This window comes from Leptodactylus fuscus, chromosome 2, assembly GCF_031893055.1.
Source record: "Leptodactylus fuscus isolate aLepFus1 chromosome 2, aLepFus1.hap2, whole genome shotgun sequence".
Taxonomy (NCBI): domain Eukaryota; kingdom Metazoa; phylum Chordata; class Amphibia; order Anura; family Leptodactylidae; genus Leptodactylus; species Leptodactylus fuscus.
The window spans coordinates 238,190,368-238,209,478 of NC_134266.1; the positions used below are offsets into that span (position 1 = coordinate 238,190,368).

The 19,111-nt window shown below is 41.3% G+C and overlaps 2 protein-coding genes across 4 annotated transcripts in view; one reads left to right on the forward strand and one right to left on the reverse strand.

Annotated features, from left to right (window-relative positions):
- The first annotated feature begins 246 nt into the window (after window positions 1-246).
- ALG11 (ALG11 alpha-1,2-mannosyltransferase) lies at window positions 247-6,600 on the forward strand. Its single transcript, XM_075265870.1, has 4 exons — window positions 247-331; window positions 2,152-2,385; window positions 4,461-5,386; window positions 6,287-6,600. Exons 1-4 carry the CDS (start codon window positions 297-299, stop codon window positions 6,556-6,558), a joined length of 1,467 nt encoding a protein of 488 aa, XP_075121971.1. The 5' UTR covers window positions 247-296; the 3' UTR covers window positions 6,559-6,600.
- A 425-nt stretch (window positions 6,601-7,025) lies between these two features.
- LOC142195827 (serine/threonine-protein kinase Nek5-like) overlaps window positions 7,026-19,111 on the reverse strand; it is a 46,835-nt gene continuing 34,749 nt past the window's right edge. For all 3 annotated transcript variants that reach the window (XM_075265881.1, XM_075265882.1, XM_075265883.1), the window contains exons 16-23: window positions 18,791-18,889; window positions 18,183-18,263; window positions 16,809-16,895; window positions 15,025-15,112; window positions 13,465-13,629; window positions 11,938-12,048; window positions 11,484-11,592; window positions 7,026-10,397 (exon numbers count right to left, since the gene is read on the reverse strand). In XM_075265881.1, coding sequence (XP_075121982.1) covers window positions 10,004-10,397; window positions 11,484-11,592; window positions 11,938-12,048; window positions 13,465-13,629; window positions 15,025-15,112; window positions 16,809-16,895; window positions 18,183-18,263; window positions 18,791-18,889 — 1,134 coding nt within the window. In that variant the 3' untranslated portion in view covers window positions 7,026-10,003. The remainder of the gene's footprint in view (window positions 10,398-11,483; window positions 11,593-11,937; window positions 12,049-13,464; window positions 13,630-15,024; window positions 15,113-16,808; window positions 16,896-18,182; window positions 18,264-18,790; window positions 18,890-19,111) is intronic.

Below are 19,111 nucleotides of genomic sequence, written 5' to 3' on the forward strand. Positions count from 1 at the left end.
GCACAGAGCAGTGACCTATGGACTCACAACCCTGACAGTCTTTATTATGTGGAGCATTGATTGATTTTACTGCAGGCAGTGGTTGAACAGGTTGCGCTCGGGTTCTCTGCATTCCCCGCAACAATTTCCCGCCCCTCACACGTCCATCATTTTGCCCCACGCCTCTATGACCACGCCCAGCGACAACTCTCGGCCCCCGCTGTACGTCTGACGTCATTGCGCAGTTACGTCATCGGGACGCGCCCAGTAGTTCTGTGTAGTTTCTGGAGTGACGTGTACTCAGCTGTTATGTAGTCATGGCCGGGACGCTGTGCCTGTGCGGTCTGTCACGGTGAGAGCCTGTGTATGATAGCGGCCTTATAACGCGGGGTGTGATGTAGGGTTAGTCAGGCTGCGGTTTGTTTTCAGTCTGTTATAATGAATGGGTGACAGGAGAGGAGGGGGCTGCATCCTGCTATGGGCACTTTATTGGTGGTTGTCAGTCACAGCTGTCTATCTGATAATGACTCTGCAGGCGCACCTACCAGGACCATATATAGATATATACATACATATACACACATACATGTGTGTATATATATATATATATATATATATATATATATATATATATATATATACATATACACACATACTGGGAGGAATGTATTAAGACTGGTGTTTCCTACAGGCCTCTTAGTAAATTGTGTGCACTACCATGCATCAGAACTGGGGACTATGGCTGTCAGGAGCTGGTGTAGATTTGCACCCCAGGGACAGTTTTTTTTTTTTGTTTTTTTTTTTCATCCTGGACAATCCCTTTAAGGTCTTCTGAATCAGGCAGTGTTCTCCCCTTGTGAATCATCGCCTCTGCTGCTTAGATATTGGTGTTTTTGTCCATATGTAATATGTTACACTGTGAGGCCCGGTTGACATATGTTGGGGGACTCCTTTCCCCTCTCCTGCAAGCAGCATTTTTCTCTCCACATTTTTTGTGCAGAAACCACACAGATCCCATTATAGTCTATGGGGTGCCCAAGCGGACCCTCTGAACGGAAAGCCATGCGCAGATGTGAACTGGGCCCTACTGGGGAGAATGAGTGATGGCAACATCTGTAAAGTGCTGCAGAATATGATGATACTGTATAGGTAACGAAAGTAAGTATGCAAATGAGCTATTTGAAGCAATACGGCTAAGTTTTTTGGTCAGGAATCCGCCTCCAAAAAAAACCTCCCAATAGAGTTCTATTGGGAGGCTTTTTTTGGAGGCTGATTTTGAGGCAGATTCCTGACCAAAAAAACTCAGTGTGAACTCAGCCTAAGGGCATTGCTATTGCTACAGAGAGTTTTGCGACAACTCCCGTCTTGCTCCAAAAAATCTAATTTGCACATCGAACAAAACATATATATCTCGGCAACAAAAGTGCCAATTCATAAGGAGAATGCACTGCTTGTTTCAGGTGGCCCTAACCTAGCTATCTGTCCGGTTCTAGTGACAGACTCCCTTTAATGGGGTTTGTTGTTATCCTAGCATTGGTGATAAGTGTCTCATTTCTGGGGTGAAAAGTTCACAAAAATCGGATCCCTAAGTTCGATCCCTAAGTTCTGTGTGTGGATCAGTAGTTCACATCCATGACCACCACGCCATTCAGTTCTGTGGGGTGGACTGTGCGCTGTAATCCGCTATCTTTGTTTCCAGGGAAGAGTTGGGCGTAATGATGTGCTTATTTACAATGGGCAGGTGTTGAGACAAAGAAGAAGAGGGATTAGGTTGTTGAATTTCAACATGTTGAATCTTTTTCTATCCTATTGAAAACACCTACACTCTCAGCCAAGTGTGCGTGTGTAGTGGGGGAGAGGAATAGCCTCTGGCTAATTGCGTATTGTATGAGCAGCCCATGACCTTTTACATCTTCATTACACATATCACAATGACTGACTTATGACATGATGTCTTTTCTGTTGATATACAACAGGGTGTAAAAGCCGTATGTATACATGACTGTCGCTCTATTAAACGGATTCCTATGGAAATCACGACTGATTCTGTATGTAGTCTCAGTCTTTTCAAAGCTGCACAGCCATGCTGAATCTAACAGATGTTGCGTTGCATTGAAGTTACTGTGTTGGTTATGATTTCATCTCATGTGACTTTTTCTTTTCCTCCTTAAGCGTGCTGATGTCACTCTTCATTCCTGCACTTATCACCAGCGTCTCTATCACTCTACTGCTGTTTATTGTTCTCCTTTTTGTCCGATTGTGGATTGGGCAGAAGAAGAAAGCATCTGTACAAGTCAGCAAAGATGGCAAAGAACTGAAAGTAGTGGCTTTCTTTCATCCATACTGTAATGCAGGAGGTGGAGGAGAAAGAGTGCTGTGGTGTGCGCTGCGGGCATTGCAGAAAAGGTATAGTAATAGTGAAGGGCAACAGGTATGCTAAAAGGAAATACTCCAATCTCATAGTGATGACTAAACTATGTCACCACTTTAAAGTCAATGGAGATCAGATCACTGGGATCCCCACTCATCCAGACAATGGAGGGGTCTTATGCCTGTTTGAGAGGTGAATCCATTTTACCTTTTTTTTTTCCCTACAATGCGTCCCCATCCTTCCTGGCATTATGCCATGTCAGCAGCTGATAGAGCCCCTTTAAAATAATTGCATTTAATTGAATTTATTAATAGTGGATTTTTCAAATGTAAAGGGATGTTTAACAGGGTTATAATTTAGTTGATGTTAGTATAAAAGAGCGTTATAGGAATTTCCCCACTGACTAGTCCTCTGTAATAGTGATTTATGAAAACTTTACTGTGGGGTCCTCAGTAATCTTAAAAATTATTACCTGTCCATTAGATAGGCAATGAGTGTCTTCATTTATATTCTAACATTATAATGTGTAATGAATCTAATATGGGCACAATATAGGTATTACTGTAATATCGTATAGGTTGTCACATGGACTTGGGTACATAAAGTAATACAGTCCAGAGCTTAGTGGACACCATAGTCGCTGAGTCTCTGCTGTTTTATACATAGTCCTCTATGATCGCAGGCAGCTCCTTGGAGCATTGCTTTTGCCACTCAGACCTGCCTGCGCTACCCTGTGCAGTTGATCCACACACTGTTATGACGTTACTTGTACTATTTGAGCGGCAGACCATTGCCCCATGGTAAAAGACCCGCCCCCAGTGCACCAACTGCATCATTTACATAAGACTTCAAAGTTGTTTTTCTGTAAATATTCAGAGGTGACATATGTAACAGAGGTACATTGTTTATACTGTAATGTGCTCTGTAGCACAGTGGTGACAGTAGGTGAATATACTTTGGGGGTAGGTCAGACTCTCTTAAAGGGATTCTACCACTAAATCAACATTTTTTTCTAATTACCACGTCGGAATAGCCTTAAGAAAGGCTATTCGTCTCTTACCTTAAGACGTGGTCTCCGCGGCGCCGCTCCTTAGAAATACCGGTTTTAACCGGTATGCAAATGAGTTCTCCGCAGCAATGAGAGCGGGCCGCAGCACTCAAACGGCGATGGGGGTGTCCCCACTGCTGCCTTTCCAGCGACACCTCCATCTTCAGCCGCTTCTTCTGTCGGTCCAACTTCCGACGCCTGCGCAGTACGCTCCTGTATTGAACTACAAGAGCAAGAGCGGCCTCCCAAAAATGCCCGGCGGCCATTTTTGCATACTGGTTAAAACCGGTATTTCCAAGGAACGGCGCCACGGAGACCACATCTAAAGGTAAGAAACGAATAGCCTTTCTTAACGCTATTCCGACGTCGTAATTAGAAAAAATGTTGATTTAGTGGGAGAATCCCTTTAAGTTTTACTTTTAGAACTAATATGTAGCAGCATATTAAAAAATCCATTCAATTCTATTACAGGCTGCCCTTAATATAAGTATAATAATGACAGACCTAGTAGCCTTCAGTAGCCTCCCAGATATCATTGGTTCACTGCCCATGGCTTGCTGCCCCCACATGTCGCTCTAGGAGTCATTTTTCTCCATATCTACAAGTCTTTATCACTGTAGTGTGCTCTGCTGTACAGCGGTGGTAGTTGAATACGTTTGGTAGAGGTGGTATATGTCCTTTAAAAAAAAAAAAAAGGTACAAGTGTGGAAATATTAAAAAGTGATGACCGTCAGAATTTGGTGATTCAATGTTTTTTTGGTTTTTTTTTTGTATATCTATATAAACTCATTATCATTGTGACTTTACCGACCCACAGAATATAGGTAACATGGCATATTCTGATTCCACCTCATTGTGAATTGGATTTCAGCTTCGCACTACAGGGTACAGATAATTAAAATGTACCATTATGTAGTACAATTTTGTGCAACAAAAAATAAGCCCCATACAGCTTTGTAAATGGAAAAATGGCTTTTGGAATTTAGAAAATGCAGAAGATGGCAGGAAGGGATTCATTTTATGAGTTCTGTTTTGAATGTGTTTTTTTTTTATTGTTTACAGGTACAAAAATGCCATATATGTTGTTTACACTGGTGACAAAGACGTCTCGGGAGAAGAGATCCTTAATGGGGCAGCAGCCAGATTCAATATAAAGTTATCGTACCCTGTAAAGTTTGTCTTTCTGGATAAACGTTATTTAGTAGAGGACAGACTTTATCCACATTTCACCCTGCTGGGGCAGAGTTTGGGCTCCATTCTGTTAGGCTGGGAGGCCCTGGTGAAATGCGTGCCTGATATTTATATCGATTCCATGGGCTATGCATTCACATTACCTTTATTCAAGTACCTGGGGGGCTGTCGTGTGGGCTGCTATGTACACTACCCTACTATCAGTACTGACATGCTGTCCGTTGTCCGGGACCACAGTGCCAGATTCAACAATGCAGCTTTCATCTCCAACAACCCAGTTCTGAGCAGACTGAAACTGATCTACTACATCTTGTTTGCAATGATTTATGGTTGGGTTGGATCATGTAGTGATATGGTAATGGTTAACTCTACATGGACGCTCAACCATGTCTTGGAATTATGGAAATGCAGCGATCGCATCAGCATTGTTTACCCACCTTGTGACGTGCAAACATTTTTGGATATTGAACTGAATGAGAAGCAAGAGAGGAAAGATCACTCTGTAGTGTCTATAGGTCAGTTCAGGCCGGAGAAAGACCACAAACTGCAGATTCGGGCATTTAGCACTTTACTGGCAAAGAAGACTCTGGAGGAAAGAGCAAAGCTGAAACTTATTCTCATCGGGGGTTGTCGTAACAAAGAGGATGAGCTCCGAGTCTCAGAGCTGAAGAAACTCAGTGCAGACTTAGGAGTCCCTGTGGAGTTTAAGGTTAACATTCCTTTTGAGGAGCTGAAGAAGCATCTTGGTGAAGCCACCATTGGACTCCACACTATGTGGAATGAGCACTTTGGAATTGGTAAGAATTTTCACTGCAACTTATATTTCCCAATAATCGACCTGCTACATGTTCCAAACCCGCAGCTCAAGACACTTAGCATTTTTTTTTCTTCTGCAGTGTGTGGATGAGATTAATCTCCTCCATTACACTGCCACTGTTCATCACAGCAGGTTAGCTGCCACAGATTTCACAGTGAGGACACCATCTGCGACCCTGGGTTATGGTCACCCCGGTTGTGAATCTGAGCCTACTTTGTTGAGATATTGTTGCTTTTGCCAATATGCAAATGATCTCTTTGGAGCAATAAGGCCGTTGTTCCACAAAAGTAGCGACAACACTGTTTCTCCAAAGATCTAATATGCACATTAACATAAATAGTAATATCTTAGAGAGGCGGACAGCGGTAGCAGGTGGAGCCCTGCGGACTCCTTTGACTACACTGTGGTCCGTTGAGTTTCGATTTGAAACTGAAACTGCAGGAGAAAAAAGTCCTCCGTGCAACACTTTTTCCTCCTCCGATTTTCAGCAGGCACCGCAGCAATGGAGACTCTGGCACAGACGTAAACATAGTCTAAGTTTTGTTCTTATGATATAGTGAGTACACTGCCCAAAATATTATTCTCCATATAACCTCTTTAGGTTTTTCCAATGACTTTTTAGTGTTCTGTGATAAATATCCCGCTGCAGCAGTTTAACCAATTGCAAAAGTTCAGGTTAACTTTGCTACATCTGTAAGAAAAGAATTAGAGAGCCGTGTATTATGTGCCAGGAAAACAAGTAATTCACTGATAATGAATGTGCAAGAATTATGGCTGAAGTGAAAGCAGGACCTCATTTAGATCAGATCTGCAGGAGAGTGTATATATCTGTGTGAACAGTAGCTTAGAAATAACCTCTTTTACTATATTCTCTTTACAGGAGTGGTTGAGTGCATGGCAGCGGGAACAATTATTTTAGCTCATAACTCTGGAGGCCCCAAATTGGACATTGTGGTCCCGTATGAAGGACATGACACTGGCTTTTTAGCAGACAGTGAGGAGAGCTATTCATGTACTATGGACCGCATCCTGACTATGTCTGAAGACAAGAGGCTACAAATCAGGCAGAATGCACGACGCTCTGTCTCTAGATTCTCTGACCAAGAGTTCGAAGTCAATTTCCTTTCTGCTACTGAGATATTATTTAAGTAAGATGGGGCCTTAGGTCATGTGTATATAATGTAGGGGATGGGAAGGAAGAGTGGGAAATATTTTTGTATTGGACCAATATATTAAATGTGATTACCTGCTCAGGCATTGTCTATGTTTCTTTATGATCCGATGTACCGTATATACTCGAGTATAAGCCGAATTTTTCAGCACAGTTTTTGTGCTGAAAAAGCCCTCCTCAGCTTATACTCAAGTCAATAAGTTTTCCCAGTTTTTTTGTGGTAAAATTAGGGGCCTCGGCTTATATTCGGGTCGGCTTATACTTAAGTATATACGGTAAGTGAAAATGGTAGATGGATGCCATACTGATCCCGTAAAAGGGATACCTCTATGCTTCAGTGTGCCGAAAAGGTTTCAAAAAGAATCATTTACAATATATAACTTTATTTACATTCACCCATACATTTGTCTCCTGCTAAATCTCCAACACATAGTAAGATATAACAGTTAAATGTTGTCAATAAATTTAATAACACAAGATGCTACATACTAAGAGAATGTGTCATTACATTATATTGCATGAACCTGACACATTCACCGCTCATCTATTACAAAGGCACGTTATATGAGCATCGCAATAAAATCTTTTGCGAGACTGTATTCACATAGGACAGGGGTAGGTAACCTATGGCACACAAGCTGTATAAACTACAACTCCCAGCATGCATACTTGCTCTGCTGTTCTTGGAATTCCCGTGGAACTGAATGGACCATGTTAGGAGTTGTAGTTTCAAAGCAGCTGGAGAGCCAGAGGTTGCTGACCCCTGACATAGAAACATACAAAGACAAACACAGAGTTGTCCTCTCTATCCAAACTGGAGGCAGCACATCTCAAATAGTCCAATCCACATTGTGCAAACAAAACCTTCAAGGGGATGTCTTGGCATATTCTGTAGCCTGTCTCTGGTTTGCAACATGCTTGCTTTCTTTAGAGGCTGCACGGGTCTACATTATAATAGACAATCAGACATTGGTGTTATGGGTTTACAATATGTGACCAATATCTATGCTGAGACAGCCCCAATGATAATAGTGCATAAATGTACTCACTCCTAGCCAAGATTCTGGTTGACACAGTATAAGTCACATGTAGTGTATATATGTCCTTTTACACTAATGGATTTCTTTTATGAGCTACCCAATGGTGTTAGCCTTAGTATATATCCCAAAGATGTTTACCAATAGACTGTATACATTGAAGGCAGCTGTCTGGTCACTGACCACATACACATGAAATACAGAAGTCTCATTTCATTACATGGCTTAGGCCTGAGGCTTGACTATGTAGCCTGAAAAAAAAACAAAAGCCATTATTTTATTATTATTTATTTTATTAAGTGTATCACTAAGGCTAGGATCACGGTATAAAACTGTCAGAAACCTGACAGAACACCCGGTGGCACCCATTATAGTCTATGGGGACTGCGAGTAGCTGCTTTTTACGCGTATGGGCTCTCAGTCTTTTGGGATCCCATGTGGACCCAAACAACTGAGAGCTGAACACTGGTGTGAACCTAGCCTAAAGCACAAGGAAAAAAAAGGGTCATATGACAGTAGACTGTAAAGTAATACAGCAAATAAATAGCACAAATACAATGGATATAGCATGTCCATTGTTGAACACAGTTTTACTGTTTACACATAAAAAAAAAATGAATACATTGCATTTTTTTTAGAATTACAGTTGTATATACTTCAGAGCTGCATTCACAATTCTGTTATTGGAAACTGTAATCTTAGCAGACACATAACTAACCACATTGATGTGCTGTAATAAATTTGGGACAGTTTGAAATATCTGTGATGTGGCTGATCTTAGTTTCCACATAACATAGGCTTCATTCATTCAGTGTTGGAGGAACACTCATTTGGCCGAGACCTATGTCGTCAGACTACACCATAAACAGCTCAGCCACGTGTGCTTGTGTATTCCAACAGGGGAATAATTCACAACAGACCTCTCTGACAGTGGTTTATCTTCTGAAGAAAGAAATTATTAACCACATTGTAATCCAACATGGTCATTCCGTACCTCTTGCATTAAGAGGTGAGGGCATAGTCTGGAGGCCTAACAATACACTTTCAAGCCTGCTAATATTTGCTCATGTAAATTAGGAAGGTGCCCGAGTCAATAGGATCTGTGATGTCTCTTGTAAAAATTGTGGCTAGCCCCTAACCAAAAAAAGTTATATGAATTAAAAAATAGGAGGTGGAGGGAGATGAGGAAAATGTTTTCTTCTCTACTTTATGTACAGGAACATGGAAATATTTTTTATTAAAAGGGGTTTTCAAAATTGGTTGCTTAGGGGCAATATATGAAAAAATGTCTAATATACTTAGCAAATAATATACCGTATATACTCGAGTATAAGCCGAGTTTTTCAGCACAGTTCTTGTGCTGAAAAAGCCCCATTCGGCTTATACTCGAGTCAAGCAACAAAAAAAAAAAAAAAGAATTTTTTCTTTAATCTTTTAGGGGGGGTTCAGTGACCAGCCACAATAGTAATGTATAGAATCTCCCATAAAGTAGTGGGGGAAAAAAAAAGCTTTAAAAAAAAAAAGAAAATAAATAAAAGTTGTAAATTCCTCCTTTCCCTAGAATACATGTAAAAGTATAAAATTACTGTGACACACATACACATTAGGTATCCCTGTATCTGAAAGTGCCCGGTCTACTGAATATAGGGTATCTGCAGTGCTCCTGTTCCGTTGGGAAGGGGTTAATAGGAGCACTGCAGATACCCTATATTCAGCCAGACTGAATTCCAAGTGGGGATAAAAAAAACAGGGCTCAGGGGAGGGGCAGACCAACAACCAAAACACCCCTTCCCCTTCCCCAGCAACTACTGCACCCAAAAACTCCGACCATTTTAATTTTTGAAATTTTCCAGTAGCTGCTGCATTTCCCCCCCTCGGCTTATACTCGAGTCAATAAGTTTTCCAAGTTTTTTTGTGGTAAAATTAGGGGGGTCGGCTTATATTCGGGTCGGCTTATACTTGAGTATATACGGTATCTCCCATAGTTTCTTGCCTACAGTGGTGCATGAAGATATCTCACCCCATCTTGTAGTTACCAGTTACTGTAGGTTCACATCTGTGCTTAGGTTTCCATTCTTTAGGTCCACTCAGGAACCCGAAATATGGAAACCCAATCTGCATAAAAAGCGGTTATCCATGGAAACCTGTGGACCCCATAGACAATAATAGGGTCTGCCGGGTTTCCGCCCAAAAAATGCAGAGAGAAAAGTTCTGCTTACATTTTTAAAATAGAATGGGGAATGGAATCCCCGAGCGCAGATGTGAACCTATTCGTAATTCTTCATGTAAAATTATGGTAACGGGTGAATTTACTTTACATTTTGGTCATGTTTCACATTTAGTGAAAATATCAAACAGCATAGACACTGAGATGAGCCCACTGCCATATTTAGTCTAAAGAACAAATAGGAGACTGTGGATTGCCTTTACTGTCAGGATTTGATACTTCGGGAGCCTTTTCGGAGCAGAGTTCAGGCTTCACCTCATCTGTCTGTCCCTCTACTGAAGTCACTGCCCTGTGGTCATTCTTCATGGTGCTCATAGCCGGAGAGGAGTCCTGGGGATTCATGGGAACTTCTGCTTTTTCCACGGCTGACGCGTCCACCATGTCTCCTTGTTTGTTATCTCGCTTTAATGCATATTGTCTGGTGCGCTCCACAGCAGTGGGGTCACTGCAGGTCTCCTTTTTGGCTTCAGTATTATCATCGTCATCATCTCTGTGTGTTAGAACCTTTTCCATCATCTCTGCAACTTCTAGCTCATCTTCAGACTCTTCAAAGGTGCTGTGTACAAAGAGCGACACTCATGTGAAGGAGATCATTACAAGTAACCAAAGATCTTTCTCAGGCAAGGACATACTTGTACATACAATAGTGGCAGACCTTGTGGCTGCTATGGGCTCTTTGGTAGAGTGAGTCCAGCACTCTCTTCCCCTATGCAACTTGGGGGAGATAATCTGTTAGGTCTCCACTCTGCAAAGCAACTGGATTGTTAGCAAACAAAGGGGTAAGGAATTGAATCAAGAGTTGAGGAAAGGACTTGGAAACCAAAAAACAGGCCAAGTTGTGCTGGGTGACAAATTGCACCATAACAAGGGGCTGACTTCATTCGTCTCTATACCACTTTTCTTATGTCTTTTAGGGCGGGTTCACACCAGCGCCCAATCTCCGTTTTGCAGGTTTCCGTCTTCTGTCGGCAGAGGACGGAAACCCGGCATTCAGTATCCCCCGGTGAGCGCCTGTGAGCATCTTCTGCTCTCCGTGGCGAAACCATTTTTTTTCAACCCGACACAAAGTCTTGCATGTCCAACTTTGTGTCCGGTTAAAGAAAAAAAGTTTCACCGCGGGGAGCAGAAGATGCTCACAGCCGCTCACGGGCGGACACTTTGCAAACCCATTCAAATGAATGGATTTGAAAACTGCCTGCCGGTTTCCTTCTCCTGTCCAGTTTCTCGGGCAGGAAATGGAAACCTGCAAAACGGAGATCGGGCGCTGGTGTGAACCTGCCCTAAGAAATGTTTCTGAATTTTAAAGGATCACTGCCATCTTTTCTAAGACATACTTTACAACCACTAGATGGACCAGCGGTACTTGTCACCTGAAGAACTCTAGCACGATGTAATTCAGCAGAGAATTCAGAGTGAAAGTCAGTTTGACAGGAATGGGGAGCAGGAAAGAAAAAGATACATGAATAAAGAAAATATCTGAGATAAGACATATCTTGAGTTTCTCCTATTCACTTGCATTATTGGTTTGTTATACAGTTGGTGAGCTTTTAGGCTTAGAGTTTAGGTTTTACTTTAGTGCTGATGCAGTTGTTGTTAGTGTTATATATGGCGCAGTTTTGTGCTGCGCTTCTATTACACCTACGTGTCTTCATCATCTGATCGTGGCTCAAATCGTTCTTCATCTAAATCGTCAGATGTCATGTCTTCCTCTGATTCCTTAGTGGCTGGAGGCCATTGCTTCAGTTTTCCATCTAAACACAAAATAGTTAGGGTTTAAGGGATAGAAGTCTATAGTAATTTTATCGCAACTTCATTATTCTATGAAATAAATCAATGGCGTCATTCTCACAAACCATTGACCTACCTGAGTAAACCAATTGTGATAAAGGATAATAAAAGTACATATGGTGGGATCACCAGACCAACTACCTTTAGGGACTTATAGACCCATTAATTCAATACTTGTCCTAACACTGACAGTAACCGTACTGCGACAGCAGGTGTCTGGTCATGGCCCAAAATACCCCAGCTAATACTGTATTTTGCAGTATTTTCAGTTCTAGAACACACAAGTATATTAAACCGCTGCTATTTACCTTGGAAGTCTCCGGGTGCAATGGAGTCAGCCATGTCTGCTGCTTCTAAGGCTCTTATCAAGGTTTGCGGTGCCTCGTGTCTCCAGTGCTTCCTGTTTTCAGAGAGATCATCTTTATACAAATAAAAAGTAATAAGGTCAGAAAAATATCTATCATATAGAAATAAATACACACATACATGACCAATAAAGGGTTAAAAAAATTGAGATAGCATTCCCAGATTAATGATAATTATAACGTAAAGAAATATCATTATAGTCTCACATGGTGTAAGGGGGTGTCCCACATTATTGGACATCCACCTATACACCTCACCTTACGCCGGTTTCACACCTACATACGGATTTCCGTTTGTGAGGCCTGCTTGAGACTCAATCCACTTAAAAAAGTGGTTACCCGGTGACCCCATAGGCTATAATTGGGTCTGCCGGGTTTCTGCCCAAATAAGTTAGAATTTCGGGATTTGAAACCCTGAAGGGAGACTGGGAGCAGGTGTGAACCTAGCCATACACATCACTGTTCAGTGAACATCCAGGCTGGAGACTGTTGGTAAAGGCCCAGTTCCAGAATGGGCTAGGCTGGGATAGCTAGCAAGCAATATAGAAATGATCCAACTCTCAGATACAGGATATTAAATTGGATCATTTAAGGGGTGACTTGCTCCATTTTAGAAGATAGTAAATAACATGTCAACTTAACTCCTTCATGGTTCGCTTACTAGCCTCAGGGTCAATTGGTTTGGTCATCCATATTGAGGATCGTAATCCAACGAATAGGACTTTAGTCCTACAAATGCTCTGCAGGTTGAAAGTATATTTATTAAAGTGGAGCTTTCTTACCTATCAAACACATTGTAGGGACAATTAGATTATATACTGATATATTCCATCAGTACACCTTTTGGGGGCGCTGTCGGGTTTTCTGGGCTCCACAAGATTTTTCATAGTATCTGATTGGTGGTGTCCGACCTGCAGACCCCACACATCAATTGGTTGACCTGGCTGCCAGAATTTATAGTAACAGCGCCACAGCTTGTATAGGAACAGACCTGTGTCTGACTTCTGAGGGTACTGGCGTCAGACCCACCACCCCCAATTAGATAATGATGATCTATCCTGATATATTTCACCAGTAATGAAGAAGGCTTAAGCCAGGCTCACACGGGGGTTTTTTGGACCGGATTTTGACGCGGAGGCCGCCTCAGAATCTGGTCTAAAAAACGGCTAGCCGCGACTGGATGCTGATGCCGTGCATACAGTGCATCAGCATCCAGTAGCGGCATTCCACTCCAAATTAGGCCCAAATGAATGGTCCTAGTCGGGAGTGAGGTGTTGCGCTGCGGACTCTGATGTGTCATCTACTTCTCGTAAAGTGCAGTATGTCACCCAGTCTATTGTTTCACACTCATACACACACTTACAGTATTCTGGATTTTTTCTTCACCATATTTATATGAAGTTGTTGATATACAAGGAAGCCATGACTATAGTAGGCAGTTTAATAAGATGCTAGAGAGTGATCTATTACCTGCCATGGCAGAGGGGCAGAGATCCCCATCCCACACTGTGTCACCCATAGTATTACAATCAGATGTGATGCCAACAGCTCTTAGGTTACCAAGAAGTGTCTGAGGCTCTTTGGAAGTCCATTGTTTTCGGTAATTCACAGATACATGGTCCAGATTTCTGATAGCTGTAAAATGATAGTGTAGTTACATGAGCTATAGGAATAAGTGTTTCTAACAGTAGAGAAGAAGAAGAGGGGTCTTCTCCCCACCAGAGCTTGGGTGTCACCATTACAACCCTCAAATCTTCACAACTATTTTTCATGATCCAGTGAAAAAATTACAAAAAGAAGGAACAAACTCCATATTATTACCTGTGGTTTTAGAATCAGATGTTTAAAGAGAACCTTCAATGAATATTCAGCACATGGACCAGCAGCATGTTATGGAGTTGAACAGCTTGCATATAACTTATATAACTTAGTAAAGAGTCCTGTGGGCGGTCCTAGTCATTGACTAACAGCTATTGTGAAGGTTAGAATCATGTAATGTATGAAAAACATTGTTATGCTTAAGAGCTGAATGATAGATGTTGTTGCTTATGCTTGAGGCTAGAGTATGATGTTATATGATAAGATGGCGTCTGCACCCAGGATAAGACCCCATTGTGTGCAAGTAACACATGCCTGGCTCGCTGCCAGAAGATATATGGAACTGCTTAAACTTGCTTACTTTGTGTGATTGAGATATACTACACCATTCAGGAACGAACACAAGACTTATGCTATTCTTATCTCTTTTCCTTTGTCATCTGCTATTTAACCCCACTGTGTCAGTGTTTCTCCTCGGCTGAGAGAGGAACTAATACTGACATTGTGAGTGGTATCATTTCCTTATTGCTGGCACTGAGCCATATCAATTAGGACAACGACAGTTATCCAGGATTACTTGTCATTTGGTCATAAACATGGCCTTTGACTTTATCACTATGCATACTGATGCCAAGATGGCTGCCAGTCAGAATGAGGGTATGTTCACACAGAATTTTTTGCAGGCTGATTTTTTTACGAAAAACGCGACAAAAAAGTTCCTAATTCCTGAATCAGATTTTTTCAGCCTGCAAAAAACTCCACATGAACATACAGTACCTGTTCACCCAGACTGCAAAAAATCTGCTTCATTGAATTAGGAAACTTTTTTTGTGGATTTTTTTTTACAAGATGCGTTATTTGTTGCATTTTTTTGTCACAGTTTTTTCCACCTTTTTTGGACCTGGAAACTTCCCTTTAAAAAAACTCTTGTGCAACAAAAAAAAAAAAGTATCACATTTTTTCCACCTCCCATTAATTTCAATGAATTTTCAAGGTGGAATCCGCCTGTGGATAGATCATATTGCTTTTTTTTTCCCTAAAGCTGAAAAAATCAGCTACAAGAAAAGCACTGTTACTGACTCCCAATTGAAATGAATGAGAGGAGTTTATTCAGGTGGATTTTGAGGCGGTATGTGAAAATTCCCAGCATGTATGCATGCATATCCTAGACACATAGAAATGTCTATACTACACATTGTTACATGTCCTGACCTTGCTCCATATGATCCTTGTGCCAGTCAGTGCCCTCTAATTTCTTTCCATGATCGAAAGTTAATGTGTCATTGAGGGGGTCAATTTCCTTTAAGAAAAAAGTCATCATTACCTCTAGTATCAGATAATTATACTTACCCAGGCAAATGTAATGTTCACAATACTATCACAACAATGCTGTTGACATATTATATGGTAACTATGTTATTATTCTATATATTTCTATTCACAAATGGTTAAAAAGTCTCTTAAAGGTAACCTGCCGCCAAGTTACTATAGGTAGACTTCAGATTAGGACTAGAGAAGAGCGAGTAGTATTCGATTGAATACCGCGCCGCCATAGGAATGCGTATAAGCAGCCAAACATCAAGGGGTTAAGCTCGGCGAGGTATTCGATCGTATACTACTCGCTCATCGTTAATTACCTATTAAACCCATTATATAAGCAGAGGCCCACTTAGAAGCTAACATACGGTAATAATGATTAGCATCATGTCTGCTATATGTGCCTGTGTGAATTTTTTTCTCTAGAGAACTACACTTCAATGACACTATCCTTTCAGCAATATGCACAAGTTCCAGAGTCCTCTGTATTCACCAGCTGAGAGCGAACTCCTCCCTCCAGCAGCTAATTGACAGTTTTCTCCCTATGCACAGTAATAGGGAGCAATGTATCAGTCAGTGGTGGAAGGACAGGGAGCCCACAGCTCATGAATATTAGGGACACCTTTCTTGTAGCAAGATGCGAGAGTTGCAACTGGCAAAGTGTAAATTTCTCAAAAACAGGTAGTTACACAACAAGTGGATATAACAGAACAGCGTCTGTGTGAAGGTTATAATCATCATGTATAAAAAAAAAAACCATTGTGGTTCTTAAGTGCTGAATGCTAGATATAGTTGTTTATGCTTGAAACTGGAATAACGTTATGTGATAAGATGATGCCTCCATTCCAGAGTGAAATTCTTCTGCATGTAAAGAAGATCACATGCTTGGCTCACTGCCGGGAGACCTCTCCCAGGAGACACCACCAGGAGCGGAAGCAGCTGGCTATATATATGGAACTGTTTAAACTTTCTTTTTTGTGTTATTAAGATGTATTACACCAATCAGGAATGAACACAGAACTTATCTGTTCTTATCTCTTTTCCTTTGTCTGCTGCTATTTAACCTCACGTTGTCTTAAATAAACTACGTCAGTGCACATCCTCTCGGCTGAGAGAGGAACTAATACCAACATTGTGAGTGGTGCGATTTCCTTACTGCCTGGCACTCGGCCTTATCAATTAGGGCGACGACAATTACTCAGCATTATTGGACATTTGGTCATAAACACGGCCTCTGACCTTGTCATCTACAACCCCTGGTGATCAGGGAAAGCCTTGTCTGGACCCTGTATGGGATAACTGACAGGCCATGTAATACAAATATGGGCAGAGCTGGAACTGCTCTTACAAAACCACCAGGGTTGTAGCTATAAGGAGTGCAGAGGTAGCAGTTGCAAACTGGACCCTGGAGGGTGAGGGGGCCCATAGTCCTCAATACAGCATAGTAAGACACCAGTATTATACATAGCACATCGTAAGATGGGACCCTGTTACAAATTTTGCATTGAAGTCCAGGAGCTTCTAGTTACGCTAATAGAGGGAGTCTGGAGTGGAGCACCTCCTTGTATGATATATATATAGGACACATAGACATGAATTTTCCATTTTCATGCTTCTTCCTACCTTAAATGTTACATACATGTTAGATACATATACTGTGACAACCTCATTGCTCTGACCTCATTGTCTCTGTTATGGTGGTCTGTGCTTGGACCATCCATCTGAATCTCTTCTATGATGTCATTTATTTCAAATCTTATTCCACCCTGAAAAAACAGACAATAATGTAATATATCATGGAAGACTAAAGATCATTTCTCCATTGTCTCATAGTTTATATATATTTAAGATGACTTGTAGTCAATTTATTCATACATTTCCAGGAAGAATAGCACAAGGGTCTGAAAATATACTCCAGAATAGAGTAGCTCCCATAGAAATGAATGGTAGCACCTGGCACGCAGACTTTACCGGCGGCCAGCCGCTTAGCCCCCCGCGTGCTGGGAGCGTGATGTGAGCGTGCTGTTCAGAATGGCTGTTCCGAACAGTGTTCGCTCATCTCTAATTTCAATCGAAGGATTTACTAATACAGCTCTAGGCATAAAGTCTAGACCAGTTATCCCAAAGTGTCTCTGTCCTGAGTTAAGACATCTAGTGACACTGACTGGGATTATAGCCAAACCAGAGCGTCAATAAGGAAGAGAGACCCATGTGCAATACATTGACTATAATGTAAAAAACACAACAGACACTTTCTTCTGTATATTTGTTCACTTTGGTAACAGAATAAAAAGTCCTGCATGCACAATTTTTTTTCCTTCAAAAAAGTAAAAAAAATAATAGAAGAAAGTTTCCTTCACGTTTTTTATGAGGGTGAAGGCAGACGGACACCAGATGGAGGGGACTCTGTCGGCATTGGTCTTAATGTCCATCATTCTCATCTTATAACAGATAGATTATAAATAATGGTAGTGAGAACCTACCCTTAAGGAGACATCACCTTTGCAGTCCACCTGGCAATGTATAGTCTTACGATTCATGCTCTACTAGGAATTGTGGTAAAAAAATATGCAAATAAGTTCTCTTTGCTGGGAAAAAAGGAAAGCTTGCTCTAGCACCACCTTTTGGAAGGCAGATCCCTATAGATCAGTGCTTTGATTTCTAAGAAACCAGGAGATTACAGCCAAATGATGGGGAGCTGCTTTCCGAAAGGTGGTGCTAGAGCAAGTTTTCTATTTCCATGAAGAAGAACTTTTTTGCATATTTCTTTCCCAGAATTCTTAGCAGAGTATGTACGGCATGTGAAACATTGTGGAATCGATTGTACTCTTAAAATATATATATATAATAAAGTAAGGGGAACATAACCCCGATTCCCAGGACCACATACATTTCCCTGCTTGCACTTGTGTATACTTCTCTAACCCCTTAAAACCAAATGAGATATTTGACAATAGTATAAGATATACTGTACCTCTGATAATAAACAATTCTACTTAATAAAAATGATAATAATCGTGAAATTTAGCAGGGCGTGAAATAACAAAATATACCTTTATGTTATACTTTTCTTCCAGTGCTTTTCTCTCTTGCCGGTTTTGCTTGATGATGTCATTGAGCTTTAGTTGAATCTCCTAAAATATATAAGACCTTAAAATCTTCATCACCATCTTAATCCGCTTATCCCCTGGCGCTAACTCCGACCTCTCAATCATTCAGGTGAACTCCCGTGGGCCAGATTGACAATCTACATCAGTCAGGAACTGGCATAGATTTCTTACATAACTCATACAACTTTTCTGGTGTGAGTTACAGTAAATTTGTTGGCCTGAGACATCCCTTCTCCCACATGGGTCTCTACCCACTTCTATAAAAAGTGGCGAACAGAGTGCAGAGGAGGGAAGTGTTGCATCCATGGGACTTTTTTTCTGCACAACTATTCCCATCTCAAGTAATTGAGCAGTAAATTCCCTCAATGTATGTAAGACTCCTTGCATCTTTCTGCGCGCGTTATACGAACATACCATTGAACTCAATGGCTAACTACATGTATTTTTACACGTGTATAATGGACAGAATACACCGAGAGTAGACAGAATACACGGAGCGTACACTCCATGTGAAGGGGCCCTTATAGCTATGCCACTGACTATACATTTACCTCGGCTGGTTCTCCTCCATCCGGTCTATCTGGTGGAGATTGTCTTCCTTTATTTCCTGGTTTCACAAGATATGTCCCATCTGTTCCCTTAGGAGATTCCTATAAATACCAATACGAATTGTCAACATGAATGCGTAATATTGCTTATATAATAAAATATCTTGGTAAAATATGCTGGGGTCCAGGGTTCAAATCCAACCAAGGACAACATCTACAAGGAGTTTGTATGTTCTTGGTACTCCGCTTTCCTCCCACACTCCAAAATCAAAACTTATAATCTATTCACAATATAGGTGAGGAGTGTCTGAACGGTGGGGTCTT

What these genes read in the sequence shown, in the direction of transcription:
- ALG11 (XM_075265870.1), top strand. Translation starts at nt 297, where the DNA reads ATGGCCGGGACGCTGTGCCTGTGCGGTCTGTCACG. An exon ending in CTGCGGGCATTGCAGAAAAG is followed by an intron (nt 2,386 to 4,460) that starts GTATAGTAATAG and finishes TATTGTTTACAG; the next exon opens with GTACAAAAATGCCATATATG. An exon ending in GAATGAGCACTTTGGAATTG is followed by an intron (nt 5,387 to 6,286) that starts GTAAGAATTTTC and finishes TTCTCTTTACAG; the next exon opens with GAGTGGTTGAGTGCATGGCA.